Below are 17,963 nucleotides of genomic sequence, written 5' to 3' on the forward strand. Positions count from 1 at the left end.
GCACCTCACTTTCCTCGCAGAATGTCACCTCCTTGCCACAATGGGACACAAGTTTCCCATGTCCCTATAGGTGGGGGCCTTGCTCTTTAGGGCCAGGTCTAGCCCACTTTTCTTCTACCCTTTGGGGCAGAAATCCTTTTCTTTTGAGAGTCATGTTATAGAGCTCACTGTTCATTACCGATTTCCTGATTACTTGATTCACTTAGGACTCTGACACCTGTTTTATAGTCTCTCCTTCCACCTCTGCCGTCATTCCAGAGGGATTTCACCATTCCATTTAATAGCCTGTAATCACAGCTCATAAGCATTTACTGTGTACCAGGCATAGTTCTAAGTAGCTTACATATATTTTGGCTCACTCAACCCTTATAACAGCATGAAGTATTATTAGCCCCATTTTATAGATGAGGAAACTGAGGCACAGAAAGGCTATTTAGACTTTTCTAGAGTTCCCCAGCTACTAAGTGGTAGAGTGGGGATGAGAACAAGGAGTCTAATTGCAGAGTCTGGGTTCTTAACATACATGCTAGCCTCCCAGTTCCCTTTTCTCTAAAATTTTAGCATCCCCCATAGCCACTCTATATTGGTCCTGTGAAGGTGGGAGGCAGTCAGTACCTCCTCCAACTGAGTCACTGTGTACCTGGAAGGTCCTTGGAGAGAAGGAGAGGTCAGCTGAGGGCGGTTTGGATGGCCATTGAAGACCTGTACTTCACCTTTCTACAGCACATGATTTACTGTCATCTCCCATGTAAATGTACCCACTAATACATAAGCCCAGAAACTGGTGTTGAGGTTGGGTTGACAACACAGCAGCAGAAAAGAAGGCTATAGGGACGCCTGGGTGGCTCAGTCGTTAGGCATCTGCTTTCGGCTCAGGTCATGATCCCAGGGTCCTGGGATCGAGCCCAGCATCTGGCTCCCTGCTCACTGGGAAGCCTGCTTCGCTTCTCCCTCTCCCACTGCCCCTGCTTGTGTTCCCTCTCTCGCTGTCTCTGTCAAATAAATAAATAGAATCTTTGGGGGAAAAAAAAGAAAAGAAAGTTATATATTCTGTCCTGGTACCCCATAAAACCTCTTTTCTGCCCCAATAGTCCTTATACTCTGTGGGAATGCATTCAGGTCATTCCTCAGATAAGGAATGACCCTTGTCCTTTGTCTTACTCACGGCCCTGTGCTCCTCAACCTTGTAGAAGCTTGGCACGATGGGTTCAAAACCTCTGGTTTTCTTCCTTCCTTTGTCTGCAAGAGAAGGGAGGCAGGGGGGCAGTTTCACCATCCCAGCCAATCACACCTAGACGTAGCTCCATCCAGAGCTGCTCCCCCCTGAAAATTCCTACTCAGGACCCCACTCCATCATCCCACCTCCAAGCCTTCATTCCTCTCTCCAGCTCAACAGTTTCGCTACCTTCACTTCCGGCTGCTGACGCCCCCCGCCCCCCCCGTGGCTTCACAACGCCTCCTAACCTGCCAGACCCAACCTGCAACATGCATCCCTGGATCAACACCTCTGCTCCAGGTTCTACCACTGGTAGAAAAAACTCACACAAGTGTGTACTGGCACCATTATAAATATAAGGTCGCCAAGATCAGCATGCCTCCCCCCTCACCATGACACCAAGCAAGCCTAATTAGTACTCACAACAGCTTTAATTATAACTATTGAGTACTTACTACGTGCCAAGCACTGTCCTAATCACTTCACGGCACTTCATTTAATCCTCAAAACACCACCAGCATGAGTTGGGGACCAGCATGATTCTCATTTTACATAAAGGAACACTGAGGCACCGGGAGGTCAGGACCTGCTCATCAGTCCAGCCGCAGGTACATCCACCCCACAGCAGCTGCCTGCTGGTCACGTCCGTTCCCGGGCCGTCTGTCCCGCACTAAACTGCAGTGTCACGCCGGAGCAGCGGTTTCATCGGTGAAAGCCAAAGAACAGGAAAGAGTGAAAAGCAGACAACCATCGCGATAAGCTCCAGAAGGGAGGCGGGGGCGCAGAGATACTTCCTGGTCACCGTTACTCAGCACTTTGTGGGGCTTACGGGGTTGGGGGGGCGGGAGCGTGGCGGACCTTTTCGAGGAATCCAGCCCTACCTAAGCGGCCCCTTCTCGAACGTGGGAGCGTTCCGTTGAGGCCGGCTGCCCACTTCCCTGGTGGCCCTGTGGCTCTGGGGATGGCCGTCCGCGTCCCCGCTTCCCCCGCCCGTGCACAGTGCATGCGCCCCGTAGGCCGCTCGGCGGCCGGCATACACCCCCACTCCCAGCGGGGGTGCGGGCGGGCGGGGCAGCGGGCTTGGAGCCCAGGGCGCTCCGTAGAGCCCCGCCCAGCACCCGCGCGAACTCCGCCCCCGGGGGGCCCCGCCCCCAACCGGCGTCTCGGTGGTTCCGGAAGGCGGGGCCTGGCCGGGGCGCCGTGGCGGGCGCGAGAGGCCCGAGCGGGCGCGCTCCCGCAACACGCACGCCGCGCGCGCCCGCCTGCCCCGCCCCCAGTTGCTATAAAGGGAAGGCGGGCTGAGCTCTCCGCAAGCTCTGGCCGGCGTTTTGGATCCACTTTCGTCGGTGTTTACGGTTGCTTGTCAGACCCCAGCCGCCAAAATGGTGAAGCAGATCGAGAGCAAGGTACGCGCTTCCCGGGGAAGCCCAGGGCGCGACGCGCAGCCTCCGTAGCTGGGGAGGGCGAGGGCGGGAGGTGGGCAGGCGCCCCTCCGCAGCCCGGGGGAAGGGGACGCGACGCCTTGGCCTGGGGCTGCGGGAAGCCCGGGCTTGGGCGCGCCTGAGGCGGCCGATCATGCCCTGGAGGAAAGGAGGAGAGGGGCGAGGGCGCCCTGGAGGGCGGGCTCTGGGTGCCCAGCGCTGCCCGTGTCCAGTGCGCCGAGCGTTCCCCCCCAAAGCGCCCCCCTGCACCCCAGTGCTCGGGAAACCCCTGTTGGCTGAGAGGATGGAGTCTGCTCTTGGCTCCCGTCCGTCTCTGGATACGGGCCGGGCAAGGAGATGGAGGGCCCCTTGAAAGAGGCACGGGGTGGCGGGCCGCCGCTCCCTCCCGGGTGGGCGGCATGATCACCCACGTTGGGCAGCGTGAGCTCCCTAGGGAGCGTATCCGGGCCGGAGACCCCGGCTGCCTCCATCAGTGCCGGGCCCCAGAAATGGCGCGTGCTGGCCTCCGCGCAAGGGGGCGGCTCCGGGCTGGAGACCCCCTCGCCTGTACGAGGCGGGCCCCGCGGCCCGAGGGGCCCAGGTGGCCGCAGGGAAGTGAGGCCGGGGCCGCGCCCTCGGGACTCCTCCTCTAGCGGCGCAGGGCGTGTTTCCGGCAGCGCTGGCTTTGGAATGACTCAGTCCCCAAGACTGAGCCCAGGGGCCTCCGCTGCCCTGCCCGTCCGTGATTCACCCACGGTGGGTGGGTTTCGCTGCAGCCAGGAGTGCCCCCGAGGCGGCCCTGGAGTACCAGGTGGTGGTTCTGCCCTATTAGGAATGTCCAAGACCTTGTTCCATCTTCGAGAGTTATTGCAAGCCTCATACCCTCCTGCTCGGGAAACTCAGAGCCTGACTTCGTGTTTGGTATACTGTAGCCATTCAAGAAATGTTTGTTAGTTAAATGTAGTCAGAAAAGGGAGTGGGAGAACATTGATGTTGCTGGAACAGTAGAAGACCCTCGAAAGCGTTTACCCTGCGGTACCTCCCATCCCAAGCCCTCGCCCGCCTTGAGTGTCTGGACCTGAGAGATGCTGGGTCGCCTTGGAAATGGAAGTTTCTCTGTAATGGTGCCTTGTCTTTTTGTTACGTTTAAAATCAGAAAGCATATATGATCATTGTAGTAGATTTAGCAAGAGAGCGATCTTCTATTTCCTAGAAGCGGCTGCAAAGTAGTTGGATTATTTTATGTATCCTGTTTTGTTCCTGAGCTTTTTTTTTTATTCTCTCCTCTAGTTTAGCCTGAACCCTTTTTGTGTAATTAGAAGCTTTGTAATCATTTCAGTATCTGAACACATTGCTGGACATTTAGGCAGCTTTCAGTGCCTCGGTGCATATTTTTGTTCATAACCCTTTGTACAGAGTTCAAGCTGTTTCCTCAGGTTAGGGCCCAGTGTAGTGATTGAGTCAAGGGGTGAGAACCTTTTATTTAAGCCTTGTAAATCCCCAAGAAGCATATGAGAGTGCTCTTTCACTCCACCCCCATCAACGTATTTTCCCCCAACTTTGGCCAAATCATTATTAATAAGAAAAATTGTCTTGTATTTCATTTCATTATTAGGGACTCTGAACTCCACTCCCCCACACATATGTTGATTGACTAATTGCAGTTTGTTATCTGCTTGTCCTTAATCAATTTTTTCCTAATGGCATGTTTTATTGTGTGAGCTTTTATATTAAAACTAGCAACCCTGTCATTTGTTGGAGAGGTCATTAATATGGAATTCCCCCTACTTTTATTCAGTACCTACTGAGTGACAAGTATCAGTCTCCGTTGGGGGAGGAGGGGTGTTGTCCAGGGTCTGACCACATCATCAGTATAACCTAATAGGTGAGAACCCATAAAGGGAGGGAGAAGACTTTGAGTGGTTTATAGTAGTTGTCTCAGAATCCATACACTACAAACAAAATCGATTGAATCCTGGAACACATCTTTCAGTTTTCCCCTATTTTAGTTGTCATAGTTTTGGCACCCTCCTCCCCTCATCAATGAGAAGCTGTGCGAGGGTGACCAGAAATTGGTTACAGACTGGGGCGCAAAGACCCTGGTCATCAGTTGGTCTTCAAAATTATGATCCAGGGACATTGATCAAAAGTTAAGCTCAGTTCAGTGTTACTTGTAAATGTCGAATACACTTTAGATTTTCATCCTGCTGGACTAAAGTTGGTGCCATTGGCCGTCTAAGACAGCTCTTTCTGAGGTGTGATAGATCAGAGCCACTGGTATCTATTTTAGAACAAGTGGGATAATGGACTGTCAATGTGATGAGAAAGAAATCAACACACAGTTGTATGTTGTTTAAGAATGGTAGCTGCCTTTTATTGAAGGCCTGCCTTCTATACATGGGCACTCTTATGCTTGCTAATTACCTTTGGAATGGGTATGTTTAGGAAAAGAGACACTAGAGTCTGTTCTTATCTACCCCAAATACATTGTTTTGTTTTCAGAATATTTAGGTCCATAATGGGGACCTTTATTGTTCCTCATTGTTAGTCTCTGAGTGTTAGACAGTCGTTTTCAAAAGATATCTCTTTTAGACAAACGTAAGTATCAGGAGAAGAGAATTTGTTGTGAAGTTTACACATACCTGGCTCTGTAACTCCTCAGTTAAGCCAAAAGTTATTGTTGCATGCTTCTTTTCTTTTCAGAATTTTAGGTAGTTTTGCTTGAATTTGATTCAGAATTGTTTGGGAAACCATTGAGAGTGTATATTTTGTTTTGCAAGTAATCTCACCAAGTATTTATGGAGGGCCAACCGTGTTCACAAAACAGTGCATTCGTCGGATGTTATCATTCCTTGATTTTTTTCTTGTCTAACCTGGTTCTTGAAGTAAAGAATGACTGGTTTGACTTTTTTTTTAAGATTTTATTTGTCAGAGAGTGAGAGAGAGCACAAGCAGGGGGAGCGGCAGGCTCCCCACTGAGCAGAGAGCCTGATGCGGGACTTGATCCCAGGGCCCTGGGATCATGACCTGAGCTGAAGGCAGATGCTTAACCGACTGAGCCACCCAGGCCCCCATAGTTTGAGGTTTTTAAAAAATCAGGTTAGAGAAGGCTCCAAATTAAGTTCACCCGGAAAAACTGGTGGTTTGGAAAAATAATTTCTATAATTCTAACTTGTTCTCTCTCTCCCTCCCCCCTACCTAGCCCTCACACACAAATATCTCCCCACACCCCAAAGGTGGGATGGGAACTTGTATCTGAATAACTAAAAAGGTTACAGAAGTCAGGACATGCGAATGCCACTTGTGAATTGTTTCCCCCCAAAAAACATGAAGTAGAAATTAGAAAAGTAACTGTACTGCAGAGAAATTCACTTCATATTTTTTTTTTAATGATGTTTACTTTACTGAATAGGATCTGATATGATTCTTAGCTTTCAAGGGAGGGGAATGTTGGTTTAATTAAACCAATGTGACCAGCACTTTCCCCTTGAGGGAAAACCCAGACTTCAGATACAGATACTTGTTTTGATTGCTCTTTGTTGCCCCAGTGTTGGTAAGCACTAACTGACTAAACTGTGGTTAAAAAGAAGTCCCTTTTAACTAGAAGGTTAGGTTCCTAAGGTTACAGTATCAAAACCATTGGTAAATTATTCAGGGAGATTGGTGGTAAGGGATTTCTTGATCAGGTCTCGCTGGTGGAATTTTATTTGACATAATTCTAATGCAAAATAGCACCTAAGGAAAATTCCCTGCATGAGGAATTAGAGCTATCATTTGGTCACCGGTAAGGGCAGAGTTCTGAGATAAAGGGCAGACATCAACAATACACAGTACGATCTCCTCTCCGGAAACCCATTAAGGAGAGTACGGGGAAATATGCTTAATGTCAGCAGTGCCCCTCTGAGTGTGAGGGTCTGGAGGAATTTTATTTTCCTTGATATTTTTAAAGCTTTTGACATGTTCCATCGTAGACAGTTTTAATCAAAAAAGTGTTAGCTTTTAAACTTGTTTTCATTGCAAAATTCTGTGCTTTTGTGACTTATTTGATCGAAGTGACCTTCTTCATCAATTGATAAGCATTTAGTGCTTGTTTACCATATACCTAAATTTGATGTGGAAACCTAATAGAAATGTCTTTCCATTTGCTCCGTTTGAATATAGATTGATGTAGACATGAATAATGATACACTATATACATCATACTTTTTTCATCTTTAACACTACACACTAGGATTTTTTTTCAAGTTTATTTGGTTCCTTTTAGTTTATTAAGTTTTTAAAAAGCAGTACGTCACATTCTCTCACATTTGATCAGGACTTTGGGAAATTTAACCCATGCTTTTCTTTTTTTCTTCTAGTATGCTTTTCAGGAAGCCTTGAACAGTGCAGGGGATAAACTTGTAGTAGTTGACTTCTCAGCCACGTGGTGCGGGCCTTGCAAAATGATCAAGCCTTTCTTTCATGTGAGTATGAAGCTAGCTAGTTCTGCTTTATCAGAGTTTCTATATTTCGGGTAGGTGGTGGCAAAGCTAGGGACAGAGTGTTTGTGTTGTTGTTGGATATTTGGTCTGAAAGTAATAGTGTCACAATTTAAGGGGCACCTGGCTGGCTCAGTCTGTAGAACATGGACTCTGGATCTCGGGGTCATGAGTTCGAGGCCAGCGTTGGGTGTAGAGATTACTTAAAATCTTTCAAAATAAAGTAATAGTGTAACAACTTAAATAATTTAGTTTTGACAAATGTGTAGCCCACTCAAGACAACTGTCAGAACTTAATCTGGTTGTCTTAAATGGTTTTTCTTTTTCTTCGGGTTGAAACCCAGGCCCTATTTGAAATTCAGGCCTCAGAAGTTGATGTGCCAAATTCTTTTAGGCTAGGAGGAATTTGATTCAGAGAGCGCGTATGGCCTTTGTGCTTACCTGGTCCTTTGGATCTTTAATGAGTAGTTTCTACTTTTATTATTTTCTATTTAAGAAGCTTGAGTATAATGACTGCCGTTACCCAGTTCTGAATCTTTCTGGATTTTTCATTTTAAATTTTCCAGTCCCTCTCTGAGAAGTATTCCAACGTGGTGTTCCTTGAAGTAGACGTGGATGACTGTCAGGTATGTGCCTGGAAATTTGACTACTACTGCCCTTTTCACATTGGCCTTTTTCTCTGAATTGCAAGTGCTTGTTTTCATACATGTCAAGTAATAGGAGAACTACAGTCCTAGCCAAAAAAGGTAATTGTGCCAATTAGGAGCTTATGCTAGCTATCAGGAACTATGTATATCATATCCTAAAATAAGCATAAAAACAGATGGTTGAGGCTCTGTACCTTACCAGTCACCTTTCTAAAAGCTTAGACATTCAGTGTAACACTGAGGCGCTCAGTAAATCGATAATTGAATTTGATTATAACTAAATCCATAGACTTAAAAATTGGGAGACCACTTTTAAGATTCGTTGTGAACTAGTGACATGAGAAAGTATAATCACAAGCTCACTCATCTTGCTTGTTTTTAGTCAGTTAGAAAACCCAATGTTGTAAAGAACACACACCAAGGTGCTTGATAGAGAGCAGAGAGAGTAATTTGGAGGGAAATTTGAGGGTTGATTTAATTTTACAAACACTTATTTCAGACTCTCTGTACCCAGTACTCTTCCACATGCTTTACAAGTATTGATTCATTTAATACTTGGTGCTGTCCATCCCCATTTTACAGATGAGAAAACAGAGAGGTTGTCCATGGAGTTACAGTTAGTAAGTGGCAGAGTCCGGATTTAAAATGAAGCGCTTGTTCTTCAGAGGAGGCTCTGGCCCAGGGTGGGTACAGATCCCGTTCCTGGCCTAAGACTTGCTTCCCACACAGCCCACTGAACTAGGATAGCTTGTTTATGTTCAAGAACAGCACCTAGGAGTTCTTTACAGATATGTGGACATTTTTCCCCTAGCCGCAGGCAGGCAGGAGGGTTTAGGGTTTAAGGTGGCCAAAAGGGTGCTCACCTGAGTTCCAGGCCTGACTCTGGGACTTCTGCTTTAGGCTAACCTCTCTTGTCCCTTGAGCTTTAGTTCTTTAAGACCAGGTCTTAACACCTGCCCCATTAGCCTCCCGGGGTGGTTTGTTCATTGAGCAAACATGGAGTGTTTAATAAAGGTACTGAAAGGTTTATAAAAACAGGTTTTTGGCAGTATTTTCTAAACCTGTGAGGACCTACCATCACCATGTTGCTTTTTCTTAGCACATTTTCTGATTCCACACACAGGCCTTTACTGGTGGGGTCTTCTCTACCTGGCACATGCTTTCCTTTCGTACCTCAGAAACTCCTAGCTGTAAGCTTCACACCTTCTCCAGGAACCTTTCTCCACCCAGACTAGGTTAGCTTCCTTCCCTCCGTGTCTCCAAGTCGTCCTCTACCTCGCTTTTCCCCTTGCATTTATGGTAGTAGAATGGGGCAGATCCCCTGCCTAGACTTCCTGCTTTATTTGAGCCTTCATAAAGGAGTTGTCAGGTGACATGATCCCTAGAAAGTGCCTAGAGTAGTGCCTGGCACGTGTTCAGTGAATCTTAGCTAGTATTAGTCTTTTTGTCTGTCCTTTACCATTAGTCCCTGTGAGTTTCTTGGGACCAGAGACTCTCTTATTTACCTGGCTGGCATGTAGTAGGTATAGAATGGATTTATTATATAAGGTAAAGTGATTGTTCTGAGGTGTTCCAGAGTTTTAAGAAAATGAGAGTAGATATCAGGTGCTTGTGAACAAATTCTTGCTCCCAAATCTAAACCTAATTTACAGACTGACTTTTTCTATATGGTCACTTTAGCCCGGTGAAAATGGGACCTGGAAGGGACTAGAGAGATTGCTGACTGGTACTGTGGCCCTATTAGATAGTAAGTGACTCTCATAAGTTTTTATTGGAAAGTAATAACATGTGCTAGATGCTATACTAGGTCCTTTAGTCCTCAGGCAGCTATGATAACTGTTTTTATTAGTACTTCCCTGGAACAGATAATGGGACTGCAGTACAAGAGGAGGGGTAGGTCAAAGCAGGTTGACCCCTTGCCAGACAGGTGTTCTCACTGCCTGAATATGAAACCTTGGGGGGAAAGATATGCAGAGCAGGCAAGGACTTTGGTGTGACAGAACTCTTCCTTCATGTCTGATTAGCAGATACGCCCTCTAAACTTTCTAGACCTTGGAGTGACCCTCTCACAAGTTGGGGACCTTTCACTTTGCCTCTGTATTCTAAAGATTGAGCAGCGCACGGTGTTTGAATACCTTTAACGATACTATTACAACACCATCTAAATAGCCTCATCGACCTGTTAAGGAGATAAAAATTGAACTAATTCCAGAATCCTTTGGTCCTATACATGTAACAATGTCTGTCAGCCCCTACTCACCTGGCCATTCTGAATTACCCTCGTTGCTAATTCTATGGAAAAGCAGTTCATTAAACAATCAGGCAGTTGTTTTTTCCTCATGGAATTTGCAGCTCTAGGTAAAACCATCCCCTCATTCGACTCTCAAATAGAGATAGGGATAAACATTACGTCAATCACATTTCTCAGTATTAAATCATATCATTAATGGATGAAATTTTTAATGACTAGTTTTTAAATTTTCGTGCAGATAATTCCCTGCTGATGAATTTCACACTTAGGGTACTTTGTAGTGTCTTCGGCATAAGCAACATATAATTTTAATAGAAGGCTCTGTAAGCACCTGGGCAGGAAGGAGTTACCTTTCAGGTGTAATAGAATGAACTGGAAACTTTTCCAGGGCCTGGAAGAATTAGGAGGCATGGACATATAATGTGATACACGAAGAAAATTTTGTATTTATAGAAAAGTTAGGAGTCCCAGTCCTTTGGAAAACGATAGACTTGACTCTAGGCCAGACTCTGTATAGGGTAAGATACTTACTTTGTAAATGAAAACAAGAAACGAAGTAATTTAGACCGGACAATTGTGCAACCTTTTAGAACAAGGTGTGTTTCCGTTTTGATTAGATGAGTTAATAGGAGTGACAAAAGCAAGTTTAACGTTACTTTGGCTGTAGGGAGTTTTAAGCTAGAAACCAATGAAACTAAATTTAGTAAAGTAAAAAGTAGTCTTATTACACTTACTAATAAAAACAAAAAATCAGATTGGGCAAAACTATAGGGATGGAGAACAGATGGGGGCAGAGGGCTGGGGGAGGATTGGAGTATGAAGGAGCTGCTGAGGAAATTTTAGGGGAGGGAGGGAACGGTTCTGTATCTTGATTTCATTTGTCAGAACTCACAGAACTTAAACATTCCCTAAAAAGTGAATTTCACTGTTTTTAAAATTCCAGATTGTTTATAAAAACAGGTTGGAGGTATTAGTTTTATTTTTAAGTGAGGAAAGTGATAAATTTCAATTGTAACTAAGTTTTTATGTACAAATATCTTAGAGTCACTATTGGAATAGGCAAATTAGTCCATAAAAGATCTTAGGAGACAGGTGTACTGTGTTCCTGGATAGTGACTCATTATTATTAAAATGTCAGTACTCCCAGGTTTGTCTGATGCAGTCTCAATCTGACATTTTAGGGCCATTGACTGACATTCTGAAATAATACAGTCAGGAAAGTCCTGGAAAGTATTTATAAAAACAAACACTAACTGGGAGAGAAGTCGTGGGGGATGAGAAAGGTCAGGCCCCATAAAAATACAGTGTATTAGCTGCACTTATGAACACAGTGTGGTCTTATAACCACAGTAGGGAGGTATACCCATGGAATAGAATAGAAAGTAAAAAAAAAAAAAGTATCTATTAAGCATGTATTAATCATTAACTGTTAGGGGTTAAGATGCTGCAGCTCTGCCTCATTTCCTTAAATGTCTTCTAGGTTTTACTTGGGAATAAACAAAAATCCTAGAAAATACTGAACGTACTTAGAGAAATGATGGACATTGTTAAGCACATTAACCATTCTAGTTCTTGTAGTCTCAAGAACTTAACTGTTTTCCGCTCTTGCCACTGAGGACATGGGCCTGGAAAAATTCTGTCACAGAACTGAAGTCTGTTTGATGCCTAAGCTAAAGCCCATGCTTTTAATGAATGGGGTAGAGAAGGGCTGATGGCAAAAATCATGATAAATATTGATCAGTTAATACACATTCAAATTGGGAGGTCATTTTAATATGTATCTAGAGCCCTTAAAAGGAGCATGATTCTTTTTCTTAGCAGTTCTGCTTCTGGGGGTGGTGGCCGAACCAGATACAATTTATATAGGAAGATGCAAGTGTTTACTTGAAGCAAAAATCAAAGCCTTTTACATATTGACCAGTGGATTAGTTCCATTGATGCCATGTCCATAGAACCATAAAAAAGAACTGTGTACTTTTTCATGGGGAAAAGGCCATTGTATGTACATTATACCGAGTATATAGGTATAAGGTCCCTAATATGTGTACCATGCACACAGCATAAGTTTTATAAAGAAAAGTGTTTAGATACAATAGTAAGATGTTTATAGCAGCTAGTCGAGAATAGGAATGGTTTCCCTCTCCCAGTTTTTCTGCAAATTGAATGTGGGTTATACTTAAGTGAATAAAAATGATCTTAAGATCAGCAATTTCACTTTATTCATAAGGATGTACATAAATTGCAGATAACAAAGCCTCGCTTTGGGGAATTAAATTATGGTTTGGAATCCTAGGTCACTTTAAAAGAAAAGAGCAAACCATTTTCATACCCAGTGAAAGAAAACTCAGTTCTTTAAAAATTTCCCATGTAAAGATTTGACCGCAATTTTTAAAAGTATTTTAAAAATCTTATTCATCCTCTTCTCTCTCAAAGCATTGACACCACTTCTGAGCATTCATCTTTTTTCCAGTTTTAGGATTTTATTGTAAATTAAGCAGTTGTACCAGTGTAGGAATGCTGAACTTCTGGGTAGGTGAGGGGTACGGCATCCAGAATCTGAGGATTGACTGAGAGGAGAACCCTGTATTTTCTGTTGAAAAGCTTTCTCATTCGGAAAGTTGTGCTGACTTTCCAGGTTCCTTTTACCTGCCTTTGTGTGTGATACAGCTCAGTCAGGCCCCCTGGGAGTTTCCAATTAGCAGTGGGGAAGAGGATGGCTCATCGTTTTCAGGTGGCTGCCCTTCCACCATAAATATAAAACAAAATGAACATCCTTCTCCTTTGAAACTGCTGCCAACTGCCTGCATGAAAGGTAGCGTCCAACCAGTGGCTCCCATGTGCATGAGAGAGGGAAGGGGCTGAGGCAAACAGCTGCTCTCCCCGGTGCTGTGAGGGCTGAGCCTGGTGTTCCCAAATACTCAAGTTCAAGAGGTATCTGCTATTGGTCAGCCAATGCAGAGATTCGCTCTAAGCTCTTGCACGAGCCAAGCAACGTATCTGGACCAGATTCAGCCCCCTAGACTACCAGTGTTCAATGTTTTACCTCAGCCAGCCCCCCTCTCCCTTTCTAACTTGTCATCTTCTGATTTCCTGAATCCTTATCCACAGTTCTTCCAGAACCTGGACACATGCAGTTCATAGTCTTCCTGTCCCCTCTTCACCCCATTTTCAATCTTGGATGCTCTGGCCACAAGGGAATTACTGGAATTGTAGAACCTTCATTTTCGTGGTCTTATCACATGTTCTTGGTAACTTCCCTGGGCATTCCGAATCTATTAGCCATTTTTATCCCAGTTATGACTGTCCTTGTGCCTCTTTGTCAGCCAGCATTTAGAGGAAAAGTCAAGGTTATCTGGAAGGAACTCTCAACGGTAGTGACCACTACCCTTCCTGCCCAAGCTACCAGCAAAGCAAATTTATAAAGCTATAAAACCACACTTTTTTTTCCCAGAGGAGGAGGTGAACTTCGGCTGGCACACTGCCATTGCTAGGGGCTCAGACGGCTCCATTTTTTTAATCCTGTTCCCTCCCGAATACTAAACTAGAAGTCACCATGACACCTTCCTTTCCTCTGTAAGCTCTTTGGGTTCTGTGATCTGGTTCTCAGAACTCCGCCTCTTTGGGTGCTGTCCTTCACTGCCATGTGGTTCTACCTTTCTTTCCCAAGCCTCTTGAGGACCATTCGGACATTTTCAGTCCCTAACAGATCTCTCCATCTGAAACTCTTGTCCAAAACCATTTTCCGAGGTATCTCCCCCCCAACCCTTGTGTGAACAAGGTATTGAGAGGCGGGTGGGTGTTAGAAGCTCCCATTTAGTGTTCCTGTAACAGAATTAGGGAATGCTTGATACTTGAGGCACCTTTGTTTCGGATATGCAGCCAGATTTAAGAACCTGCAAGTAAATGTTTAAAGCAGAAAGAAGTGGTGTGGAGCTTTGCCTTTAGGTTACTAGGCCTTTGTTCTTGAACAGTTCTTTGGTGAGTGAATTGTTGGTTCTCTTGCTAACGCTGTTTTAGTCTTTATGACCATCAGCTGTGGACTCCACTGCCATAATAAGACTGGAAAAACTAGGAACAGTACTAATTCTGAGGAATAGTTAAGATTATAATCCTGAGTATAGTTACAGAAGGATTTGTTATTGCTTCTTTACACTTGAAATAGCCAAGATATAATTGGATTAAACAACTCACTGGGTCATTGTATTTATCTGATGGATTCTGCTTGTTGGTGGCCCCCCAAGGGGGGAGTGCATGTTAATTTTCATTGAGAATATAACCAAATTCATTCATTCTATCAATTTTCATATGCTTAAAGATCCTGATGCTGACTTGTGAGGTATATAACGGGGCGAAAAAGTCTGGTTAGAGATTACTTCTGTCAAAGCTCAACCCTCAGTCTTGTTCTTATCCTTTCCCTTCACCCCACAGGATGTTGCTTCAGAGTGTGAAGTCAAATGCATGCCAACCTTCCAGTTTTTTAAAAAGGGTCAGAAGGTAGGTACATCTGACCTTATATCCAGCTGGCCAATAGGAAGACATGGTGTAAATTAAGACACTGAAGGGACTTAACCCTTCACGTGGAAAAGCCTGTCCCCATATTCTACTTTTAATAATATTTAAATAGGTCATTCTTAAGTACATGTTGTGACATCTAGTTGAAAATGGATCTTTGTTAGAACTGGTCACTAATCCCATGATTGGTGCTTCATATTTGTTAAGTACGTTTATCTTTGAGAGGTAAAAAGTTCTGTGTCTTAAACACAAACTAAGGGGGGCAAAAAAAAACAAAACAAAAAAAACCCCTTGTTTTTAACCTAAAATGTATTTCTCTGGCTTACAACCAGCTCTCAAGTAAGATTATACTTCTCCCATTCTGTGATATCTCAGTCACAAAACACAGCTACAGTGCGTGCTACATCCCTAACCACAATGCAATATTTTCTTAACAGGTGGGTGAATTTTCTGGCGCTAATAAGGAAAAACTTGAGGCCACCATAAATGAATTAATCTAATTGTGTTTTCTGAAAACATAACCAGCCCTTGGCTGTTGAAAACTTGTAAGTTTTTTTATTTACAAAAAGGAAAGATCAAGTATGAAGACTCTATACCCGACTTCCATCTGATTATAAGTGACAATAAAATATTAATTCTACCCTTTTTAAAACTGTCTGGTGTCTTTGAATAGCTTTCAGCATAAATGAAATGTGGCCATTAGATGACATTTAATGTCCTAATTTCATATATTCTTGGTAACTTTTTAGTGACTTGGTAGGCCACTGAGTAAGATTAAAAATCTTGTTGGGGCCAATGCAGATAATGGGGTCGTATAATTGTTTGACTCCTGTGAACAGAGAAAATCATGTTCTCTGTTCTAGCAGGTATATATCTCCCACTGTCTGCATGATCCTCAGGACCAAAACTGAGCTCCACCCGTGAAGGAATTGTCTCTGGTTTGAGATTCCATTCTCAAAGGCCACAGTGAGCTGCTGTTTGGTTGCTAGTGGTAACTGAGTCCTGTTCTATCCATTTTAGCACTTCTTCATGGTTGGTTCACAAAGGAGTTCTGCAAACATTGCCATGGGAATTTTGATTCTCTCAAAGTATCTAAAACTGGTTTTATAGGCCAGATCGACATACTAACCTAAGTGGTAAAGGGTGTGGCATTTACTGGTCATTTCATTAAAGAACACGAAGGGTTTCATAGATCAGTGTTACAGAATAGAGAGCCTAGAAATAAACCCACACGTGTGCTCAGTCTGTGACAAGAGTGTACAATGGGGAAGAGTCTCCAATAAATGGTATTGGGAAAATCGGACAGCTACATGCAAGAGATGAAACTGGGCCACTTTCTTACACCATATACAAAAAAACCCTAAATTTGAGAGACCTGAATGTATAAAACTCCTAGTACTCAGATATCAGCCCCAGCAATGTTTTTCTACATGTGTCTCAGGCAAAGGAAAAGAAAAGCAAAAGTATTGGGACTAGGGCACCTGGGTGGCTCAGATGGTTAAGCATCTGCCTTCGGCTCAGGTCATGATCCCAGGGTCCTGGGATCGAGTCCCACATCGGGCTCCCTGCTCCTTGGGAGCCGGCTTTTCTCTCTCTCTCTCTCTCTGTCTCTCATGAATAAATAAATTAAAAAAAAAAAAGTATTGGGACTACAACCAAACTAAAAAGCTTTTGCACAGAGAAGGAAACCAGCAGAAGGCAACCTACTGCATGGGAGGAGGTAATGCAAATGATAGATCTAATAAGGGGTTGATAATCCAAAATATAAAGAATTCACACAACACCAAAATAATCTGATTTTAAAAATGGACAGAATCTGAATAGACATTTTTCCAAAGAGGACATACAGATCAGCCAACGGACACATGAAAAGAGGCTCCAACATCAATCATCATCAGGAAAATGCAAATCAAAACCACAATGAGATATCACCTCACACCTGTCAGAAGGGCTAGAATCAAAAAGTAACAAGTCTTGACAAGGATGTGGAGAAAAAGGAACCCTTGTGCACTGTTGGTGGGAATGTAAATTGGTGCAGCCACTGTGGAAAACTGGAGTTTCCTCAAAAAAATTAAAAAGCACATAATACAGGATTTCCACTACTAGGTATTTACCCATCAAAAAACAAAACACTGATTTAAAAAGAGACATGCACCTATATGTTTATTGCAGCATTATTTACAATAGCCAAGATAGGGAAGCACCCAAGTGTTCATTGATAGATGACTGGATAGAGATATGGTATGTGTTATATACACAATAGAGTATTAGTCATAAAAAAATGAGGTCTTGCCATTTGCAACACGCGTAGACTAGAGAGTATTATGCAAAATAAGAAAATACCATAGGAGTTCACTTATATGTGGAATCTAAACAAGAATGAACAAACAGAATCAGACCTATGAATACAGAGAACTGACGGTTGCCAGGGGGGAGGGGGCGGAGTGGTAGATGGGCAAAATGGGTGAAAGGGAGTAAGATCCAAGTCTGGAATGAATAAGTCACAAGGATAAAAGGTACAGCACAGGGAATATAATCAGTGATATTGTAACAGTGTTATGACATGGTAACTACACTTGTGAGCATAGAATATATAGATTTATCACTGTTGTACATTTGAAATTAACATGTGTCAACTATTTTTAAAAAAAATATTTTTCCAATGGGGGAAAAAAAAAACCCAGAGTATATTAAAAAAAAAAGTGTTTTTATGTTCTAGACACAGCAAAGGGCTAGAGATGTAGAGTTTTTAAATTTGTATAAGGAAAATCATAATCAAATGCAGTGCACCATCCTTATGTTAATTTCTACAACAATCCTAGAAGATAGGTACTGTGATCCCCATTTCCCCAGTGAAGAAACAGGCAAAGAGGTTAATTCTCTGGTGTCACCCCAGTCAGTAGAAGATCGGTGATTTGAACCAAGGGAATCTGGAGCCCATACACCTACTCTCAACCACTATACTGCCTCCCAGTTAAAAATCTGAACAACTGGGGCGCCTGGGTGGCTCAGATGGTTAAGCGTCTGCCTTCGGCTTAGGTCATGATCCCAGGGTCCTGAGATCGAGCCCCGCATCGGGCTCCCTGCTCTGCAGGAAGCCTGCTTCTCCCTCCTCCACTCCCCCTGCTTGTGTTCCCTCTCTCGCTGTGTCTCTCTCTGTCATATAAAAAAAAAATCTGAACAACTAGTAAAACAATGAGCCCTTACCTAGTTTTCTTTCCTCATCTAAAATTGGGATGCTGAACTTAGAAGCTCCCTCAAAATAAGTAAATATCTTCTGTGCTAGATAGGACTACAGCTGTGAATAAGACACCCTTCCCATAGAGCTTATAACTCTAGAAAGGAAGGCAAACTAGTGAATAGTAGCCTAGTATATCCTAGGAGGCCAAAACAAATGGGCACAGTAATTGAGAATAGGGGGACTTGCTTTGGATGGAG

The 17,963-nt window shown here is 43.7% G+C and overlaps 1 protein-coding gene across 2 annotated transcripts; it reads left to right on the top strand.

The window, feature by feature from the left end:
• Positions 1 to 2,433: 2,433 nt before the first annotated feature.
• TXN (thioredoxin) lies at positions 2,434 to 15,177 on the top strand. Of its 2 annotated transcripts, XM_035016096.1 has the most exons (5): positions 2,454 to 2,622; positions 6,996 to 7,100; positions 7,682 to 7,741; positions 14,442 to 14,507; positions 14,963 to 15,177. In XM_035016096.1, the coding sequence occupies exons 1-5, from the start codon at positions 2,599 to 2,601 to the stop codon at positions 15,023 to 15,025; spliced, it is 318 nt and encodes a 105-aa protein (XP_034871987.1). In that variant the 5' UTR covers positions 2,454 to 2,598; the 3' UTR covers positions 15,026 to 15,177. The 2 variants fall into 2 exon arrangements, with proteins under 2 accessions (XP_034871989.1, XP_034871987.1); XM_035016098.1 differs by lacking the exons at positions 14,442 to 14,507; positions 14,963 to 15,177 and adding an exon at positions 9,443 to 14,067 and having other exon boundaries at positions 2,434 to 2,622.
• The last annotated feature ends 2,786 nt before the right edge of the window (positions 15,178 to 17,963 follow it).

The sequence above is a fragment of the Mirounga leonina genome, unplaced genomic scaffold, assembly GCF_011800145.1.
Source record: "Mirounga leonina isolate KUSES-001 unplaced genomic scaffold, KU_Mleo_1.0 Mir_170, whole genome shotgun sequence".
Taxonomy (NCBI): Eukaryota; Metazoa; Chordata; class Mammalia; order Carnivora; family Phocidae; genus Mirounga; species Mirounga leonina.

Bases quoted from the DNA above. Each gene is read 5' to 3' on its own strand.
- TXN (XM_035016096.1), top strand. From the start codon at position 2,599: ATGGTGAAGCAGATCGAGAGCAAG. The intron at 2,623-6,995 runs GTACGCGCTTCC...TTTTTCTTCTAG, and splicing joins TGAAGCAGATCGAGAGCAAG to TATGCTTTTCAGGAAGCCTT. The intron at 7,101-7,681 runs GTGAGTATGAAG...TAAATTTTCCAG, and splicing joins TGATCAAGCCTTTCTTTCAT to TCCCTCTCTGAGAAGTATTC.